The sequence below is a fragment of the Dreissena polymorpha genome, chromosome 11 (assembly GCF_020536995.1).
Source record: "Dreissena polymorpha isolate Duluth1 chromosome 11, UMN_Dpol_1.0, whole genome shotgun sequence".
Taxonomy (NCBI): domain Eukaryota; kingdom Metazoa; phylum Mollusca; class Bivalvia; order Myida; family Dreissenidae; genus Dreissena; species Dreissena polymorpha.
In genome coordinates this window covers 50856508-50880007 of record NC_068365.1, presented here as the reverse complement: position 1 = coordinate 50880007, position 23500 = coordinate 50856508, and the positions used below count along the sequence as shown (strand labels likewise).

Sequence of the window (23500 nt, the reverse complement as noted above, 5' to 3'; positions counted from 1 at the left end):
AGTGTCACTATCAATTATCACATCATGTATGGCATAATACATAATTATTACAAAGTGGACAACAATATATACCTTGTTTGAAAAATGACCAGTTAAAGAAAACTTAAGTGACCAACCTAAGATTCAATAAATGTGTAGAAATGCCATAAATATTTATGGAACCCTTAACATGTAAGGTATTTAATCAAATAAAGGTTATATGTTAAAATGTCTTTGAGGCATCATACTTGCCAATATATATTAGAAAATGTTTAATCTTGAACCAAAAACTGGAGTGGATTCCTTGGGTAAATATTGACTCTGGTCGAATGTTAGGCCGAAACCTAAGTTTATAGCTTATCATGTCGCCATTTTAAAACTAGGTCAAGCATTGTGTTTCAATATTATGGGTGCTTCAGACCTTTAACTTTTTGAACCAGGTCACAATTGATATTTTATATATTTTTTATAGAATTATATTATGTGTGTATGTTGTTCATTTTTCAATTTAAATCAAGACATGGTCCGAATATTTACATACGACTTAATTCTGCTGGAAAAATGTTGTTACAATTTTACTATTTTACTTGCACTTGCTAAAATGTTACAACTTTGGTCTACCAATTGTGCAGCCGTTCAAATAGTTTTGAGTCTGACCACTTTAACAATCTAAACAAGCTTAATATCAAAATAAGCATCTCTATAATGACCATAATTTATTTTTTTCATGGGCATTGTGAACTAGCACAATTATGTTATATCACTTATACTACTGGGAGTATTTATGTACTTTTATCCAGTATTACGGATGTTTAAAGGGTTTTATCAGCAAATATACCTAAAAAAACACCTTAAAATCTACCAAAACTGTCTTTTTCTCTGAACTTGATGTTGGGATGGTTTGTCCAGTTAAGGTGGTTTTTATTCTGTTTGACTGCATAGATAGTTGTAATTGTATATTTTATTATATAATCAGATGATTTTTTTCCTCATTTTGTATGATATCACTGGAATAAGATTACTGTTAAGCACTTTCTATTGGATACCCCTAAAAAGGATTCATGAACAGTTCATGAACAGCTCACAAACTAATTACCATGATGTTAGAGAAATGGTTAGTGAAATTCATTAACCTTTCTGTATATAATGCATTTATTAATGAAGGGTTTTGATTACAAATTGTTAAAAATAATACATTTGGTGTTTAAAGTTGTCAACATTATTTTTTTACAAGATTAGATTACCCTTAATTTCATTCGTTTCAATGTGAAAATATTGCTATCAGTGATGAATAAATGCATGGTTCTTAGTGCCAGGTTTGTCCATTTCTTAGTGCCGGGTTTGTCCATTTCTTAGTGCCGGGTTTGTCCATTTGTATACATGAAATTATTTTATTTTTCTTCTGGTCAATTACTAGAGTCAAACCATACTCAAATCATGATCAAAATATTCCGCCCATGAAATGTGAACATTGAATAATGTTTGACCATGGTTAAATATGATTAAAACATGGTTGGCAAGGTTGTAAAGCTGTCGATTATGAATCAAAGTGATTTGACTTTGGTCTGACCATTTGAAAAGTCTTGTTTTTTAAACTAAGAAACATGGCCAATCTGAAATATTTACCAAACATACTTATAAGTCAGCATGCCTTCACAAAACTTAAAACTTCTAAGACTTCTTTGCAATAATATTATATTTTATGATGTTTGCCATATATATTGTACACTTTTCAATAGTGTCCATGATTTTAAATGATTCAGACTAGCTTTTAAATAAATTTCTCTTCGTTTTCCATGCACTATTATATAATAGCTGTGTAATGTTGTCCATATTGAATCTTAATCATTTAATGTATAATAATACTTAATTTTGTTATAGGCTAAACATTACCAGTGTGCTATGTGTGCAATTTTTACACCTGTCCCCTTGTTGTTTCTGTACTTATTTCCGTGCAGGGGATGATTATAGAGCTACATTTGCTCAGGTGACAATGGTAATGTGAAAATAATGATGGAGGATTTTATATTGACCAATTGACCTGTTTGCACGCCAACGCATCTTTGTTCCTTTATGACCAAGCCATCGTATATATTTGTTGGGTTTCTATGGTAATAGCAACCGGGTGTGGTGTCATTTTTAGGGCTTAAAATATTGGGGTTTAAATGGTACTTTCCAACTTTTTCAAGCAGTTTCAATGCTCTAAATTGTGTTCCCATCATTTAATACTTTCAATTTTAGTTTGTCATTTCAAACATCAGGTCATTGGTCAGTCTATATCACTCAATCTCATATCTGAGTTAGCTTCATGGTAATTTTTGGGAATTCAGTATTTTGTATTTTGTAATCTAAATAATGAATGATGTTTGTGTGTGAAAAATTACAAGTATTATAAAAACATAAGACCAAGAATACATTTTATGATACTATGTTTTTTAAAGCATTAACATTCACAATTCTTAATAGATATTTTCTCTCTGTGAACTTTGCAAAAAATAATGGCCAAGATTTGGGTGTGAACACCATAGATGGTATTTCATGTGACAGGGATATGCATCATCATCTGTTGTGGATGTTTAGTGAGGATGCAATCTGGGTCAATTATAGTAAAGCATCCTAGATAAGTCTTAACTTAGGTTTAAGATCAATTATTATCAAATTGCCTGTTATATTTGTAATCATAACTTTAGGTTTAAGAGTATTTATTGTAAAATGTTCTTTTCCAAAGTCAAAATTTTACATGACTTTTGTGCTGTATTATTTTGCACATATTTTTTTCATTATGAAAAAAGTGTGCCTCTTAATTCTTGACCATAATAACAAACATATATGTATAATAAATGGAATTGAACATTTTCTGTAAAAATCGCTAGGAACACACATTATATAATTGGAGGAAAGTTTAAATTGTATAGTGTCAACCAAAATTTAACATGTTTTTGAAAGTTTGTAGAAATAAATTTAGAGCAAAATACGAAAATTCTCTTAATACATCTACATTACAAATTGTCAACAATGGAGAACTCTACTATTTTAAAATGGATTACTTTTGACTTAATCATTATGTTGTCTGTAACAGGGTTTAGTTATCATATTTCTTCTGATTAAAGTCATTATGTTGTCTGTCAGAGGGGGATTGGTTATCAGATATCAATAAATACACAAGCAAACTGTTTTGCACTACTCTAACCACTTTTCCACCAAAGAGTGGGTGTGTCCTGCTTTGTTTATTTGCAATAGGCTCTTGTTGAAATCCCTCAAGATTTGTTAAATAAATTCTTCCAAATAGAAGACTAGATTAAAGCATTGACAAAGAGTGCATTTATTTTATGATGCTTACATTTGATGGTAGATTTAATGTGTGTTCAAACAGTTTCCCAAATAAGTGTGAACTAAGCAAATTAACAAATGTAGCTTGTAAAAATACAGGAAAAATAAATATGTGACCGCTTTGTACATTTGATGAACCTATATTCAGAATTTATTTCTGGGCAGCCCTTAGGACATCACAGGTCTTTTAGCACTTAGTAACATATAACTTTGTTAGTATAATAAATTGGATTTGCAGTAAATTGATGGCTCGTTTGTATATGGTTAAATTCACTGGAACTTGTTCAGTAAGAAAAGTTGCGCTTAATTGTCCATTATGTAAAAAGTAGCGGTCATTTCAGGGCATATATTGGTATTGCTATAAAGTCGGAGTAAATTGCAAAATGTCCAAGTGACCCAATTTATTATACAGAGGTGTTATTATATAAGTGTTCATATTTTTTTTCAGCTTTTCGGAAAATATTTTTCTCCAGGTGAAATAGAAGAAACAATAATTTTCTTCAAAGGGAATCTTAAGTTGGTTGACATGTTTTTTTGGGACGCTATTGGCAGCATTTCCATAAAGGCTTGGTGTCCTATTTCACATCTGCTGTAGCAATTGACATCATCCCCAGTGTCACATGACATGAATGAGTCAGAGGATATCCGCAGCATTTGGGAGTACAAAAGTTTAGAAAAAGTCGTGAAACCGTAATTAATCCTTGACATGCAAATTGGTAATGTTAAGGTTTCAAAATATTCAACTTGTAGAGTCCAGTCTTATAATACTGTTGAAAAAACTGTTGAGTTGACAGTTTTGGTTTTTACTGGGTATTTTATCAGCTCGAGTCACATTACCTGATGTATTAGCTTTTCACATTCAATATTTTATGCGTATACTATTTTACATTCTGCATATCTCTTGTTTAGTTCAATGGGATGTGTGTAACAGTTGGTTAGGCCTTGGAATGGAATTTGGTTTAGAAAAAAATTGCGAACATATGTAATCTGAATGAAAAGTTGGAATTTCATATCTGCTGGCCTGAGTATTTCAGCATGCATGTTACACTTATTAAATGGTATGTTTTACTTCATATGAATGAAGCATGTTTTGTATTCATTGTTAATTCATTTCTGCTTTAAAATTCCAAATTATTCCATAGTTTTGCATTTCACCCAGTTTATATTAGTTTTCAACTGATTGTTTATGCATTTATAAAACAGTAATGATATTATATTTCTTTCATTTATTTGAATATCTGTATTGTACGGAAGAGTATATGGTACACCCCAATAATATGGTCATGCCGGATTAATTTATATCGACTTACTGTAAAATAACACGGTATCTAGACATAGTTTTGTTGCTTTTTCCTACTTAATTTTACTTGCCATAACAACATTAAGTTAAAGTCTTGATGTAAATGTTTCCGGCTTTTCCCAAAAAAATATTTGGTCGACATGATCTAAGTTGACAAATCAACATAATTTTTTGCGTCATGCTCTAATGTGAAAATGACTTGCCATCATAGTTTTAATTGACACGATGAGTTATTTTTTACGCCATAACACCTTTTTCATATCATGCCATCATAGAATGTTGACATCATCACAGCATCAGGGTGTACCATAACGCTTCCATAGTATTTTGTTTTTTTGCTGCTTTTATAAAATACACAATTTTTTCATAAGGGATCTGTTTCCAATACAAGGCAAATTGTCAATTTGATAATTATGTAATCTGGTCCCTGTGAGTGATTGTCGCACAACAAGATGCTAAAGAAAATGAGTAGGTGACATATATTATAAGACTGAGAAAACATCATAATAAATTGATGACCCTTAAGAATGTTAGGGAGGTGGGCTTGTCATTGTTATCTTTGAATTTACACCTAGATTTTTGGGTGATTAAATGCAGGTGTAAAATGGTTTATGTCAGACTCAGGAATTTTGAAATTTAATTTTGATTATCATGTTTGTGGGAGGTAAGACTTGAACCAAGCTGGAATGCCCATGTCTTCGATATAAAGTTTTGTTAAAATAATTAAAATCAATCTTAAAGGTTAAAAATTGTCAATAGTGTATGACCCAAACCTTATAAAGTTTTATTACAAATCATTGCAGTTTTTATTGGACACAAAGATGCAATGTTTTGATGCAAAGATGACATTTATTATGGTATGAATTTGTCAATAATCTTATCATGTGAAAAACTAGACTAATAGTACAGGTGCATAAAACTGGACAAGGGTTCATGTTGTCTGATTTGTATGATACTCTTCAAAACAGAGCTAGGAGTCTCAAGAATACTTTTAACTCTTTCAGTGCGGGAACCGAATTTTGAAGGCCTTTGCAAACAGTTTGGATCCAGATGAGACGCCACAGAACGTGGCGTCTCATCAGGATCCAAACTGTTTGCTTTTCGGACAGTATTCTTTGAAAATAATCGAAGAAAATGCTAATTTTAGAAATTGAGCAGACGACATTTTAGCAGACAACAAATTTCCCAGCATGCAAAGGGTTAAACTTTACAGATACTGAATACATTTATAACACTGCAACAGCTGACAACTGATTTTGAATTACTTTAGTAAAATTTAATGAGCGTAGGTACTATAAATTATTAGGTTGACTTTTGAAAAGTGTAGTAATCTTATTTGTTTGTCGTTTAATCCAGGCCTAATATGTACCATCTTATTGAAGTTTGCCACCTTAAGGTCCTTGGGTATTACCTGTAACAAAACTCTGCTTGCTAATGAGGTATATAAATGCCTTTTGATTCATGCAATGTAAATACAATGTAAACCTGGCTGTCTAATATGGTGTTGATACATAAATTTATGACTAACCCCTTGAGAAATATGGGTGGACTATTATCTACACCCAGCTACTAGGGAGCTTTGTAAACATGGGCTCATATTGTCAAGGGTGGTATTACAAGATCCACTTAATATTGTCTAGGGTGGTATTTCACGCTTTGGTTTTTGAAGTACAAAGAAGACACCTTTTTTATTTGTTTAATTGCTGAAGTTTAATTGATTACATCATAGCTTTCGTAGCTCATGAGTGCACCATTATGTTATTTGTATCAGCATATGTGTAGTTAAATGATTGTGTTGTCTTTTTAAATAGTTTGAATTTAAGTAGCACAGGTATTTAGTGGTTGCATGTTATTAATTTCTTACATAGCTAACAATTATCTTGTAATTTTGGGACAACAAATTTAACCAGTCAGTTCCAGGTCATATTTCTTTAAAATTAAAACACAGCATATTATTATTAAAGACAGGAAATAGATGTTTTTGTTATCACAAATAAAGGACACTACTGACGCATTTGGTATCATTAAGTAAGGTTATCTCCAATATGTTATAGTGTCTGATTAGTCTTGGTAGATAAAGGGCTTGTCCGTAGATAAAGGGCTTATCAAAGATATAAAAGATATAATTAAACACGGAGACTTAAGTGGTCCACTCCAAGTGAGACTCAACCATCTTGACCAAAACGCAACACATATATATTATCAAGACAAATCTATCTGTCACACTTGACAAGTTTGCGTAAAGGACATTGAATGTATTTTTAAGTCTTGTAATTAAGTGCTGTATGATTTTAAAAGCAAATCTTGAAAGTTTAAAAATCCAGTAAAGTTTTTAATATCTATCAATAACACATTTTTGCTTAACTTGTGTCAATTTGCCGTTAACCCATTAAGTTGGTCATTAAACCATGTTGTCAAATTTCAGTCTAAAAAATGTGTGCTTTTATTTCTTGCAAAGCAATACATGCTGATCTGTTCACTACAATATTATAATGCTTTTCTAAAAAAAAAGTTATTTGTCTTTAAATTCTGCTTTTGAAAGGTCAAGGATCAGATGCTACTCCAAAAAAAATAACAAGACAACTCACTTATTGTCCATCATTTGTTATGTCCTTTTAAATGTTCATTAATTCTCATTCTAAATTGTCGAGGTTGTCACATAGTTAGGTTGCCCACAACAATGGGACAAAGGTGGCTTAATAGTGCAAAGAGAAAATACCATGTTTCTTGTGATAACAATAACATTATTGGGCAGGTGTGTTTAACTGCTGACCCTGAGTTACAGCAGGACACATTTGCATTCCACCTTGATTTCTTTAATTAACCTTGCTCTTGGGAACCGGGGTTGAAATCATGTGAGTAAAGTGTCATCCCAGAATAGCCTGTGCAGTCCGCACAGGCAAATTAGAGTCAACATTTTCTGCCTAAACTTGTTTTTTTTTCGCTTAAGATTATAGGCATCCTTTAAACAGAAAATACGATAAAAGCAGAAAGTGTCACTACTGATAAGTATGTGCGGACTGCTCAGACTAATGTGTGGCGACACTTTATGCACATGCATTAAGCCCTGTTTTCCCACATCTGTGTATATTCCATGCAAACAAAAGTTTTTGGAACATAAAGACAATATAAAAAATTGGCCTGGCATAATTGATATGGTGCCTACTTTGCAACCTAATGGTCCCTGGTTCAATATGCACTCAAAGATCAGTCTCAAGATCCTTCCAAAGACACCATGTACTGGTTCTTCCCAGGTAAATGTCTTCAGAGTGACTCTAATTTAAGCCCCCCCCCCCCCCAAAAAAAAAAAAAATAATTAGCAAATTGTAGGTTTTAACTGAAAGCATTTCATTCACAAGAATTAGCTAGTTGTCAGTAAAAACAAATGTCATTAATGTTCATAAAAAAATAAAAATGCATTCACTCATATTCTAGTTACTGTTGCTTTAATGAGCACAAGATGAATGGTTTTTGTTTGCTAAAGGAATATAAGATACTATGAATGTTTGATAAGAAGCACAGAGGTGGTGAATAATTTAACAGCAGTCTGCTTAATTATTCATTAAAGCAACCTGAACTAAAAGTGCCAGAAGTATGTTAATTTGTACCATATCAATTTGTTTCCAGTTTAGAGTATGTCATTAAACTGTATGTTGTGAGAGCAGAGAATTGATGGAAATGAACTTTTTCTTGCATAAACAACCTATCTGTGTTTGTTCTTTTATTAGTGATGCAAATAGTACTTTTGCAAAGGTCAAGATTGTTTTGGATGACAAGCCATTTTTAGCTTGTCTGTTTTCGGAGAAATCACGAGGTATTGTCATAGCCAGCTCGTTGTGTCGTCGTGCTAAAACCTTAACACTGGCTCTAAAATCAAAGTGCTTCCACCTACAACTTTTAAACTAAATAATTATGTAGCTGCACCTTGATGAGTTCTACACGCCAAACCCATTTTTGGGTCAATAGGTCAAAGGTCAAGGTCACTGTGACCTCTAAAAGAAAAGAAAAAATATTCTGACAAGCTTTCATTTATTCACAACTGCACCCGCAGCTGAGGGTTGGCACCTGTTATGCGAAGCTCTTGTTACAAATGTTTGCTACAGCTGAGCGTTGGCACCTGTTATGCGAAGCTCTTGTTACGAATGTTTGCTACAGCTGAGTGTTGGCACCCGTTATGCGAAGCTCTTGTTACAAATGTTTGCTACACATCATTATAGCCATGCTCTGGAAAAAACGGGTTTTATGCTTGTGTTTACCCTTTGCATGCTGGGAAATTTGTCATCTGATAAAATGTTGTCTGCTGAATTTCTAAAATTTGCATTTTCTTCTATTTTTTTTCAAAGAATACTATCAGAATAGCAAACAGTTTGGATCCTGATGAGACGCCACATTCTGTGGCGTCTCATCTGGATCCAAATTGTTTGCAAAGGCCTTCAAAATTCGGTTCCAGCACTGAAAGGGTTAAAAGTGTTGCCCATTAATTAGCCTGTACCGTCTGCAGAGTCTAATCAGGGACTTTTGGCCTTAATTGGATTTCTGCAAAGAAGAGGCTTCCTTTAGCAAAAAAACATTTAAGTGCTAAGTGTTGACTGTGATTAGCCTGTGCAGATTGCACAGGCTAATCTGTGATGACCCTTTAGGTACATGCATTAAGCCCCATTTTTCCAGAGCAAGGTTCATATAAATTTCTTTTTTCAAAGTGTTTTACCAATAATTGATAATGGTTTTGTTACAGACAATTTATTGTTATTCCACAAATGTTGATAAATGTATTTATCACATGCTATACCCTGTTTCCCATGTAATATAACCATTACATATTTTTTTGTATTAATCATGTATTACAACATTTTTAAGCGTTTTCATTGGCTTAGTTTTTGTTTATTGAACATTTTGCTGAAGTTGCGTTCCAACGTCAAATGACGTCACAAAATGTAAACAACATTCGGGATTTATCATTATGTTTGGGAACATTTTTATTTAATTTGCTCATTTAAAAGCATGTGATAAAAAAGATCTGACACTCATTGTCATATCATACCATATTTTATTAAACTCGTCCAGGAAATTTGTTAGTAAGCTCGCCAAAGGCTCGCTTACTAACAAAATTCCTGAACTCATTTAATAAAATATGGTATATGACAACTCGTGCCTGCAGATCCTATCTATCTTTTATAAGGGCATAAATAAGGATAAATGTACAGATAAGTGTTTTTAACCCTTTGCATGCTGGGAAATTTGTTGTCTGCTAAAATGTCGTCTGCTTAATTTCTTAAATTAGCATTTTCTTCGATTTTTTTCAAAGAATATTATCAGAATAGCAAACAGTTTGGATCCTGTGGCGTCTCATCTGGATCCAAACTGTTTGCAAAGGCATTCAAAATTCGGTTCCCGCACTGAAAGGGTTAACTTTCTAAAATCCTAATACCTGACATGTTGCATCTTTACAATAAAGTATTATTTCAATTCATTTGTGTATTGTACCAAGAGAAAAATGTCAAGTCTTGTAATTAAATGTAATTTACATCCCTATATCATATGTTGTCATGAATTCAAATGTGCTGTCATAAAGATTTAAATTATTAAAATTACTAAAAACAGTCATTTAAAATCATATTCGTTGGATATATTTACAGATTGCCTATATCATATCTGTCATTTAACGCAATAAAATGCTGCATGCGAGACGTAATAAGCCGGTCTTGTGTAATATATGTCATATTTGGAAAGTTAAATGTTATACTCTTCTGAAATGTTGTTAACATGAAGTTTTACTCTGTATCGCAAACTTTTTGGTGTTCAGGAAATGCTTTTTGCTTGTAGTTAATTAAGTATGGTTGTTTCCAATCTAAGGTAACAATTTTGCCACAATAGGATGATTCTGAATTGTTCAAATGTTGACTACTGTGTGCTGTTTTGTCATGATTGGATATTAAAACATGGAATATTGCCAAACAGCTTTTAATTTTGGTGTATCCATTGATTATGAAGATTATTTTACTGATTGCAAGTAAGTGGAGTGATTTTTAAAGGATTTTATTATTTATAATAGCTTTATGTCTGATAACCCTGATGACTTTAAATAAAACAAAGTTAGTTTTCAGCTTTAATTAAATTGCTTGCAACGTTCATTATATGAAGGATTAAGTATCTTTTATTTCATGATTAAATGCCCCTTCAAATAACCTGGCTCCATTATCGATAGCAGCTGCACTTACTGTGTGTATGTCTGTATGTCTGTGAGCATCCCTTGTATCTCATTACCTGAAAGGTCAAGGTTACATACAGAGGTCAAAAGTCAAATTTTCCTAATTTAGTTGTTTGTGACATAAGCTGAGTTTTGAGACAAAAATGGCATGTGGGGGCACCGTGCCCTATGGACACATTTCTTGTTGTTCACGATAATTTCACCAGAAATAAATTAAGTCAGTTATGCAAATGTATGCACTTTTGTTTTTTTGTTTCTTAGAAAACTCGTCAAATAAAACAATAATATTGCAGTAAAATCAACCGCTCAAGTAATAAAAGATCCTTTTATTACTTGGAAGGAAAGACACCAGTATGCGATAAGAATAAAACCAGTCGCAATGCTTTCTATTTTTTTGCACATATTTGTGTAAAATGTGATTACACCTAGCAGCCAAATAGTGTACATGTGTGTAATGCGTTTTCTCATCATTAAAATAACACAATTTTAACAGAGTATCTTTTCAGGTTTTGTGGTTTATATTAATAGTCACTGTAATACAATTGTTTAGGCTGATATGTTAATTTACAAATGTCCATACAAAGTAAATATAAAACTCTTTTATGGCCCATCCCTTTTTGAAGTAAAACATGTTTTTGTTTATATTTAACCCATTAATGCCTAGCGTATAGAAAAAAGGCCTTGGCAAACAGCGTAGACCCTGATGAGACGCCGCATTATGCGGCGTCTCATCAGGGTGTGCGCTGTTTGCTTACAGGAATTTCTGTAAAAAATATTCTAAATATAGAAATAAATATACTACACATCCCTAATTTTGGAAATAAATTGATCCAATTTAGAAGGATGGGAGAGCCACTAGGCATAAATGGGTTAAATTTTTACCCGTAATATATCCCTGCATTAGTTTTAATCTTCCATTGCTTGTTGGCTGATAATGCAAAGTGCTGATTTGCTTTTTGCAATATTTGAACACATGACAATTATAATTAACTAAATATAGATCACTTGACAAGAAGCATGTCTAGTCAATTCATTTGGTCAAAAGAGGGTTCAGTGAATGTGAGTAAAGTGTCGTCCCAGATTAGCCTGTGCAAACTGCACAGGCTAATCTGGTATGACACTTAACGCTTTTATGGTATTTTTCGTTGACAAAAAGTGTTTTTTGAGCAAAAATCCAGTTTAGGCGGAAAGTGTCATTCCAGATTAGCCTGTGTGGACTGCATAGGCTAATCTGGTATGACACTTTACGCACATTCATTAAACCCCCTTTTCACAGAGCACGACTCTTTTAAAAAAGAGCATTATATTAGCAAAATGTCAACAGAAAAGAAAAATGGCACGTGGTGTACCTAGTACAAATGTACATAATTATTGGTATGAGCTTAAACGCTATATATAGTTGTTCTGCCCAGCTTTATATACTAGTATATATATATGACAATAATGTTAATTGGTTACATTACAAGTGATAACTGCTACAAAATTCTTTGTGATAACTTGATTATAGGGTTGCAGTATTGATAGTGGATGAAATAATTGAATGATACCATAAGTTAGGGGCAAAGTCCAAATCAGATGATCATGTGACCGCAGATGGGAAATAGAAAGGACACGATGTAGCAAGATAGACAGGCTACACATTTTGTTGATAATTTTGTCATTGTTTTGTGAAATTAAATGTTACCTTATGGGTGTTGTTTCGATGGATTTTAACATCACCTAAGTGTCGTTCATGACTTTGATGACTGGCTTAACAACTAGCATAAAAATTGTTTGATCTTTTTCTGCTAACACTGGAGGATTTTATATCTGTGACAAAAAATGTCGAAAGTTTATAAGAAAAATAAAAAAACTAGGGAAGATAAATACGGAACCAAAGTGTCAAAATATGGTCGTGAGACATCAGTGCGAACTAAGACCCTGTCTGTTACACATACCCCAAAATCAGGAACTTTGAATTCAAGAACTGATACTCTTAATTCTCGAATGGGGACATCCAGTACTTTAAAATCGTTAAAGCAATCGCAGGGGGCAGCACAGTCATATCAATTTACGACTCTTAGATAGTAAGTATCAAATCATAGCATTAGTTTAAATAACAAAAACATAATTAAGAACAACACGTTTTTTTTTAACAGGTTTTTTTTCCCCTTTTTTGGGAAGATAGCCCATGGCTTTGGAATTGGGAATTTTATCGGCATTTTCATGAAATTCGGAAAATTAATTCATTAGCCTTTTTTTCCACACAAAAAGTCCACTAATTAGGGAAATACTAAATTTGATATAACACTTTATAATCATTAAAATTAAAAGAACGAAATAATAAAATACTTTGTTAGATGTAATTGAATTAAAATTGAGATAAAATATGCACAAGACACTTCTTTCTAAAAAAAAAATAATTTTTTATTTTTTTTTTATTTTTTTTTGGAAATTGGGAATTTTTTGCCACATTTTGGGAAAAAAGTATGCTTTTTGGGATTGGGAACATAGCCGAATTTCGGCTATAAAATCGGGCCAAAAAAACCCCTGTTTAATCCAAATTTAAATCATATATATATTTTTCTTTTTATTGAAAACTTTATTTTATCTTCATAACTGCTTTGAGTTTGTGTGTTATCAATATTCAGCAAGAAAAATATGTTTGTTTGTAAATAAAACGTTATTATGACATTTTATGTTTTTGTACTGGTAAAATTACAGTGTTGGCGAACTACATTTCTAACCTAAATTATTAATTGTGTTAAAAGATATGTAGTGGAAAAATCACTTTTGTGACTTGAGATGGTATTTATCATCACATAAAAAGAATTTTTTTTATGTACTCTTAAAATCAATGTATGTTTGGCATTATGTATTTTTTATGATTAAAAATGCTTTTTTCCAGCATGTTTTGTCATGAAAATAAATTACATGTTGTTGTGCAGACATTGCAAAATAATTTCAATAAGACATTAAAAGTACCGGTACCAACAGTGTGCATGGGTAACAACATCTTCAAAAGTACTTTCAGCACATACAAATATACTTGAGACACTGATATACCAATTATTTGGTCACCATTGTGACATTTTTGTGTGTACAAACAATTGAATGTTTAGGCTTTTCAGACAATATTTATATCACCTTACTCTTGTTGATTTTTGTCATTTCATCTTGTTGATTGTTATCAAATTACTGCTAACAAAACCTTTTTTGTTTGCAATATCACTGACAATAGTCAGTTCTGGATATAAAGCCTTCTAAATACACAATGCAATATCGTCCCATTGTGTGATCACTTCTTACCTGACAAGAACAAGGGCTGTCCTGTTGAACCCTAAGGGGAAGTAAAACACAATGTCTCAGGTGTCATGCATGATTGGACCTCATTGAATAGAAGTACCTGCCCAGATCATGTGCACAGATTAATACTCTCAAAAATGTCTTTGCAGAATTTGGTTCATTTTTGTTTTTGAATATTTTTAATGAAACTTTTGGATATATGTGGAATAGTAAGCTGTATGTGTGGAAGTGTTGTGTTTTAGGAAATAATTAAATTTAATTATTTTCCTTATTAGAAACATAGTTTTGCGATTGTACCTGGATGTTAATACAACTAGTAAAATAATAAGGAATTTTATTTGGATTATTGGATAATATATTTGTGTTGAAAAATAGATTTTGTTTAAATTGCCTGTATTATATAAAGCATTAAATCTTTATGACTGTGAATTTGTTAAAAAAATGACTGTCATCTTTCTATGAATTGCAAGTGGTACTTGGATCATTAATAATAAAAAATACTTATATGAAACTGACATTTTAAATTTTGTATTTGTTTTACTGAAAGTCATATGTAAAAATTTCAAGCTAATAAAACAAATCAACATTACTTAGAAATGCCTGGAAAACTAAAAAGGTTTTTCTCAAGAAAACTATCTCTACAAGTGAGCGTTAAAAAAGACCTTGCAATCTTTGACAATCTATACGAGCCTCCGACACATCATGTGAGATCTGTGTCGTTGATTTCGGAACGGAAATATAGTGTGTAAGTTGTAATCTGTGTTGAAATAATTTTAACAAATTAGTATCAAAATGTTGCTTCATTTGTTCTTGGTTGTTTATTAAGGTATTTGTCATACATGAACAGTGTACCCTTAAATCCAATGCATCAATTTTTTTGCAAAGAAATTATACTCTTCTAATGACTTAGTGGTTATGTCATTTACTCATCAGGAGCTACAAGGCAATGTTTCTGATATTGCTGGTTGCCTAACCAAGCACCTTGTAGAAAAAAAGTACTGATTGTCATCAAGCCTATTGCTTGCCAGGATAGGAACCATGAGTGAAAGTTGTTTACTTCTTAAAGTGCTTATAATTGAGCTCCGATCTGGGAGAACAGGGCTAAAATGATGTAACATATAAAGTGTTGTCCTAAATTAACCTGTGCAGTCTTGTTTAAATCAGGTTTCTTCCTAACAAAAATCTAGTCTAGGCTAGTCTAGGCTGAAGGGGGCGTTTCTGATTACCATAACCTTTACAGACTGTACAGGCTAATCTGGGAAAACACTTTATGCACCGGCATCGAGAATGGTTTTTCCCGAGCGTGGATTATTTCAAAACAATTTGGCCCTCTGATTGTAGGTTATGTGAAAAAATATACCAAGATTTTTTTGGGGTTGTGCGTAAAATTTAGATATCATATAAAGTTATGAATGTTTCTGTGAAGTGGATGTTATGTCTGCCTAGGAGGTCTCGGGTTCGAATCAAAGGAACATTCTGGAGATCTTCTATTAAATTGATAACTTCTATAATTAAGATTTCAAGCACTGGCTCTACCCAGGAACCAGACTTGAATGTCTCAATAGACCAGAGTGATTTTTATGCAATAAAACTTAACTGAATATGTATTTCGTTTCAGTGACTATGGTCCGAGAACAGTTGTGCTACAGCGTGCCCCGGAGGGATACGGATTTGTTCTGCGTGGGGCTAAATGTAAGTGTTGACCTTGACCTTTATAAACCATGAAGTTGAACCTTTACCTCAGTCACTGAAACCCAGTCGAACCCACAGTATGTAAGGATAACTGGTGTATACTCTAGTTGCAACAGCTGGTTATTTACATGCAAGCGCAAAGAAAACTACAACAACATTTGTTAATGAATCAGACATTAATAACAAGATTAATATTGAAGATATGAAATATGACCATATAAATAGTAATATTTGGTATTCATATGTTTATATGATGGCATTACATCTACACATTAAATTCAAATTCAAGGCCACACAACACCAAGTGGTGTCTGTTTGCCAAATGGATGTTTTCATTTGAAGTGGATTCTGACATAGATTGTAAGATGAATATAATTCTTAACAATATTGTCTAATTAATAAATAATACAGGGAGGAGATGGATGTGTTTGACATGTTTTTGCCAATCAGTCATATTCTTCACTCTATATAGTTAGGCTTTTAAACTGTCAATTTTCGTCAGGTCCAAAATGGCCGATTTCCTTGTCAACAATATTTAAGTTGTTGAAATGATGTTTATTACTTGTTTGCTCTAATTTGAGTCTTTTTTAATTCTGAAAAAAGTATAATTGGTTAATGCTTAAAGGTTAATTAGTAGCTTTAATTACTTTTTCTTTTGTTTTGGCAGCCAATGGAAATATTAAACTGAAAGGATTGTACTGGTCATACAGGGTCATACATTTTCTGCATATTTTGTTTTTATAGTTATTTGACTTTGTATTTTGTTAATTGGTCTATATTTTTGGGAAAGTGAGAAACAGATATTTGATATTGAAAAACAAGCATTGCTTGTGTTTGGTGTAAACAGTGTTCATAGGATATATATATCGTTCACAGACATTGAGACTTTGTTGGGATATAAAAATGTAAAACAGTTACCGGTAATGATAACAATAAAGTATGTTGGCATTAAGTGTTTATTTGCATATTGAAAAACTCAAACATGGCAGAATATTTTAGTTAAAAAGCATACATTTACAAATCAAAATATATATGTGTAGGTTGAAAGAACATTGACCATCGAACATTGACCATCTATTGCCACCATAGTTGAAGCCATTTTAGGAACCACAAAGTGACAAGCAGTTAATTTAAGTGTTCATAGAGATATATTGAAAACATGAATATTTCTTCTTCGTAACAGTACTTTAATATATTCGTGCATAAAGGTCAGTGCCAGGTTACTGGCAAGCTACGGCTATCATTTTCTCTTTGTTCATCAATAGTGTTGGAAATCATCCGAAGTGTGTAAATCAGCAATTATTGATTGAAGTGATACAAATCGGACACAACATATTTTTGTCAGCAGACTACATTCTAGTAATGGAGGTTCATTATATTCCAACAAAAAAGTTTTGCTTAACTTTGCAATGAGTGCATACCTCAAATGATGAAAAAATGGAACGTTTAAGAAAAACATTTTGACGATTAAGCACAATAAAAAAACGACTCCGCAGGAGTAAATCAGCTGACAATGCACCAAGCACTGGTGATATAATTAGTAATGACACCCAAGGTAATCTGTCTTCGCTGATATTATCTTTCAGGTTTTAAAATATTGAATTGCTTAACTAGATAATATGTAAGGAACTGAATTTGATAAGATAATTGCATAAAAAAATGCTTATTCACATACACTTTTAAACTATGACTTACACTGATGACATGGTCTTGTGATGCATTTATAAAATCTTCCAGGGTTGTATAAATGACGGTAATATTACCAGTATTACATTTTGTATGGGTGTATAAGTATTAAGTAGGTAAGATAGGGACACATATTTTGTACATGTTTGACTTAAACTGCACGTATTGGATTCGCTTCTATTGCAGTTTTACTTCATTACTGCTACTTGTAAAAGTCTCTAAAATTATAATAACTTTTGTTTAGTTTTCTACTAGTAATCTGTTTGCTGTTGGCAGTTTATTATTTAGGTTAATAAAATTTGCAGTCAGATCATTACATCAACCATATGTAATTGTCCCAAGGTTTTATTGTTTCTGACCTATCAAAATCATAGTTTTACGGGCACAAATTTGTTGATCAATTTGTGTTACATGCAAATGATACATGTAATAAGCAACAGGTATGTATGGATGAGCAGGTAATTTATTGGTAAAAAAAGGGTATCTATGCAGGAAACTCGTGTTTGAATACTTATTATGTGATTTAAGATATAAAATATTTATATTGACTATGCAGTGTGCACAGGCTAATCTGGGATGACACTCTGTGCCTAAACTGGATTTTCTGTAAGAAAAGACTTCCTTTTATCCTTTCCCCCATAAGAAGCAAAGGGAAAATGTCTTTTGCAACCATCATAAAACCGGAAAAGGTATTTAATGTAATGAAACATTCTAAGCGACTACAAATGCGTCAAAAAACTTATCTATTGTGGTAAAGGGTTAAACAAGCAAAACAATTAAAACAGATAGTGTAGTAAACCCAGGCTAATTTTGGACACCACTTTTTGCACATACACTTCTATACAATTCTCAGCATTTCAGACATTACTGCAGGATGTTCCAGGTATTGTAATCCTATTTTGTTTATATTTGCAGCCCAGATGAGGCCAAATGGTGACCTAGATTTCCGGCCAACCCCGGAATTCCCCGCCCTACAATACCTTGACAGTGTGGACCCTGGGAGCGTGTCTGACAGGGCGGGGCTTAAGGGCGGGGACTTCATCCTTGAGGTAAGGGATTGTAATGTGTAAGAGGTAATGAATTGTAATGTATAGGAGGGCATGCTAGAGATTATAACTATTTGTTTCAAGCCAGTGATTAGTTGCTTGTGCAGCAATAAATAATTAAATAAACATTTATTTTGAAGAAGGAACATGTGATTTGATTAGAAAATAAAATGAATAAAAATAGTAATTAAACATACATGTAAATAATGTTCATTATCCCAAAGTAAGCCCTAAATATGTTTCTGCTTTAATATTATTTCAGGGTTCTCATTTAAAAAAAGGATAAAACAAACAATATAATGGTCATGTTTCATTTTCTCTTAACAATAATGTCAAGGGAAACTTCACTGTGAAATATTGTTAAAAGGCATATGGATATATTTTGAGCCCAAATTAAATTAGGGAATATTTTGTTATCAGTATGTGAGGTTTATCAGTATACAAATAATTCACAGCAAGCGCTTGAAACTTGACATTCCTTCCTGTTTCGTAATATTAACAACACATGCACAATTTACTGTACTTAAGATTGTATATTTTTTTTTATTTTTATGACTAAGATGAATTAGATAATACTCGCCAAGAACTAGATCATTTCATATTATTGCAGTATTCATTTTGTGCTGCATAAACATTGGAATTGACTCAATACAACAAAAATTTAGTGTGACTGAAAATCAACTAGAGTTCAATCAACCACACTTATTATGTCTTATATACACCATTTTATATATGGTTGATGTCATGTTTTATTTAAAAAATTTACTTGGTGATTGTTGCACTCTTATTTTTAGTCATTACTAAAATCATGATTGTGAATAATAAATGAAACTCAATTATATGAAAATATGTATCAAGTGATTCATTAACATACTGAATTGTGTTTATGAATAAATAATAACGATATTCAATGATATATTTTTCATGCAGCGTGATGTACATAATACAAATGACTCACAAATCATGTAAAGCTGTTAATGATAAAATTTCAGTCACAATTTAGTCAGAAAACAGCACTGTTGAATGTTGTCTGAGTGCTTTTATGTTAATAGCATATGACATGTTCAATGTCACCTTTAAAAGGCAGTGAACCAAACTTTGATTTTAACCAGTGACCGTTTTGGTCAGACAGACTTTTAATGGCATAAAATTTATTGTCACCTTCATATTACTTAAGTGAACGTTTTTAGTAGTGGTTGAAATTATCATTGGACATGCCACCATCGGAAAATTTTCACAAATTGTCAAAAAACACAGAAGTAAATGCTTTTCTTTAGTTGTTAATTACCCAAGGCTACATACTGTACATTTACTTCTTACTTGCAAAACACATAAAAGTTATCGCTGATGTTTACTGTTTGGGAGGATGAAGTTAGACAAAATTGTTATCAATAACATTTGTGTTTAGGTAACGCAGATAAAAACTCCAGGACCAGTATTGCTCCCTAGCTGATAGGTTGTTTGTAAAGTGATAAAAAAGTTTGAAGTGTATAAGATAAGTACTTCAAATATGTACCTTTTAGGCTATCAGGTGATTAAAAATGTTAATTACAAATAAGAACTTACCAACACTGAAATGTCGTTTAATGAAATGAATGTTTACAAATTGTTCTACAAGTTAAACTATAATTTATCTGATTTTAAATTCACTGAATTTATTAATACATGTAATCAGTTATGCATTTATTGTCCCCTACCGGTTTCACCGGAGGGGACTTATGGTTTGCGCTCTGTCTGTCTGTCTGTCAGTCAGTTCGCCAGTCAATCAGTCTGTCTGTCACACTTTTCTGGATCCTGCGATAACTTGAAAAGTTCTTCATATTTTTTCATTAAACTTGAAACATGGATAGATGGCAATATGGACATTATGCACGTCATTTCATTTTGTTCCTACGCCAAAAATTCTGGTTGCCATGGCAACAAATAATAATTTTTTTTTTCTGAAATTCTGACAATGGTGGAATTAAATTTCTGACAATGGTGGAGCCGGTAGGGGACATAAATTGCTTGTCAATAGTCTTGTTAGTTTTTTCATCTACAATTTGATGAAACTGTTGTTTACAATCTGTACAAGGATTGTTCTTTTTGACATTTTAATGGTCATGAATATTTGAGCTAATTGTCCTTGAATATGCAAAACAGATACTCACATTTTCATATTGTCAGTCAAACATGTCATGCCGGTGTGGAAATGATGTACGCGTTAAGTATTGACTGATGTTGGTTGCACAATAACTAATGAAACAATCTACAAGCAAATATTGACTGATGTTGGTTACGCAATGACTAATAAAACAATGTACAAGCAAATATTGACTGGTAGTGGTTACGCAATTTACTTAAATGAAATGAAATAGGAGCTTAAGTATTGGTTTTTGGTTACATAATGACTAATGACAACTAAGTCTGGGTCACTTGTTTCAGCATTAACGGGCAGCACAATGTTCCCAAATACACCCAAATACACCCCAAATACAATCCCAAATACACCTTAATACGCTCAAAATACCCAAATACTAGTAACTTGCTGGCTGTTCAGGTTTTATGCTGTTTGCTGCTCATCAGTATCTAAGATTTGGAAGTAAAGCCTTTAAATTTTGAATCTAGTAAAAACAGTCTTAAATTAAATTTAACTTTCTAAGGGACTATAAATGCGTCAAAATACATATCTAGGTGGTCAAGGGTTAAGTCAGAATATTTGACTAGGTACTGGGGCAAACAGTCCTTTAAGTGTGGTTATTACAAGGAATCAATTTGTGAAAAGTTCTAAACCACCAAGGAAGTATTCTTGAAGTTAAACTATTTGTTGACATGAAATGAACCCAGTGTAGAAGTTATGACATGTTAATGTTGTGTTCATGGTTATTTTTAGATGGAGCTATGTGAGTTTTAAATGGCTATCAGTTTAATACAGTTTAGGTCTGCCTTAAACAAATGTCGTGACAGGTACGCAATTCTGTGAAAAAATGCTGAAACAAGGAAGTAATCTGCTAGACCTATTGTGTATCGCTAAATTTATTGCAGTTTTCCAGGTGCTGAAACAGATTATGTGGCATTATTTTAAATGATTAACTAGGTTAATAACTTATAGTCTAACATATGAATTGTGCAATTTATGAGCCATACTCTGTGAAAAGGGGGTTTAATGCACAGGCTAATCTGGGACGACACCTTACGCACATGCATTAAATCCCCTTTTTACAGAGCACATCCCATATGGATGTCAATGAAACAATGAATATCATAAGAGCCACATTTTGGGAAAACTTTGCTTAATGCATGTGCATAAAGTCTCGTCCCAGATTAGCCCGTGCCGAGACACCCTTTAAACAAAAATACCATAAAAGCGAAAAGTGTTGTGCCTTATTAGCATGTGCTGACTGCACAGGCTAGTCTGGGATGACTCTTTACACATTTGCATAAAGCCTTGTTTTCCATGATTGAGGTTCAATTTATGTAAACAATTGTTTATCTGCTATATTTTCAGATCAATGGAGAGAATGTGGTGCGTGCTTCACATGACCGCGTGGTTCACCTGATACGCAGCACAGGAAACACGCTGGCAATGAAGGTGGTCACGGTACAGCTGGGGAATCGAGGACAAGACTGGTTCATAAATGAGCAAGACCGCAACCTCACCATGCCCAACAGACAGAAGAAAAAAGGTAAACCAGTCAAGGAAATTATATTTGGGCATAGGCTAGGGGAAATGGAGCTTAATTCCTGTGCGTTAAGTGTACTCCCAAATTAGCTGTTGCAGTCTGCAGAGGCAAATCATTGAAATCACTTTAAGTGGATATTCGTTTAGAAAAGGCGTACTTAAAAAGGAAAATTCCAGAAAAACTAAAAGTATTGTCCTAGAATAGCCTGTGCTGACTGCACTGGCTAATCTGGGAAAACACTTAACGCACATGCATTAAACCTTGTTTTCCAGGAGCGTTGCTTATATATGAGAGTATTTTCTGTTGCAAGACAACCCTGATATTTCTGAGATTAGTGGCAATGTAAGGAAAATAAATGTAAACCTTTGGTATTGTGAATGGTTGCATTCGTTTTGTTGTGATAGCATCAACAAACCTAGAGGCATTTCAGTCTCTATACACATAATTACATTTGGAATGTAAAAACAAGTGAATAGCATTATTCTGCATTTCATCAGAGTATGAACAGTTTTGAAAATGACACCTAGTTTAACGGCCATCATGCCAACATGAATATGAATGCGAAAAATGAAAACTTACTAACAAACAGGCAAACAATAAAAGCTCATTAAAGTTTAAATAGTGACTTTTTGACATTGCTGAAATACCATCATTTACACAAATATACACAAACAGACAAACAAACACAGCTGACATGTGCTGTTAACTTACAGCGGCCCCAATGCCCCCTCACAGGGACCCCAGGACCTCCCTGTCCATCAGCAAGTCAGAGGGACAGGCTATGGCAGAGGAAATGGCAGCCATGGGTAAGCAGGCTGTGATCTTTTTGCAGTTATTTAAATATGGGCCAATTAACATTTTAGCCTCTTTTTTTTAAAATTGGCTTAATACATGTGTGTAAAGTGTCATCCCAGACTAGCTTGTGAAGTCAGCTCAGACTAATCAGGGATGACACTTTCTGCCTTCACTGGATTTTGTTTTGAAGAAACCTCCTTTAAACAAAACATTCCACTTTGGAAAACAAAAAGTGTTGTCCTGATTAGCCTGTGCAGACTGTGCATAGTTCACACTTCTGTAGCCTGTGCATACTGTGCATAGTTCACACTTCTGTAGCCTGTGCATACTGTGCATAGTTCACACTTCTGTAGCCTGTGCATACTGTGCATAGTTCACACTTCTGTAGCCTGTGCAGACTGTGCATAGTTCACACTTCTGTAGCCTGTGCATACTGTGCATAGTTCACACTTCTGTAGCCTGTGCTGACTGTGCATAGTTCACACTTCTGTAGCCTGTGCATACTGTGCATAGTTCA

General features: G+C 33.0%; 1 protein-coding gene across 7 annotated transcripts in view; it reads left to right on the top strand.

Moving 5' to 3' along the window:
* The window catches only part of LOC127850078 (SH3 and multiple ankyrin repeat domains protein 3-like), a 115766-nt gene that overhangs the window by 85834 nt on the left and 6432 nt on the right, over window positions 1-23500 (top strand). For all 7 annotated transcript variants that reach the window (XM_052382833.1, XM_052382837.1, XM_052382835.1 and 4 more), the window contains 4 exons: window positions 15721-15794; window positions 18396-18529; window positions 22014-22191; window positions 22902-22994. In XM_052382833.1, the coding sequence (XP_052238793.1) occupies window positions 15721-15794; window positions 18396-18529; window positions 22014-22191; window positions 22902-22994 (479 nt within the window). The remainder of the gene's footprint in view (window positions 1-15720; window positions 15795-18395; window positions 18530-22013; window positions 22192-22901; window positions 22995-23500) is intronic.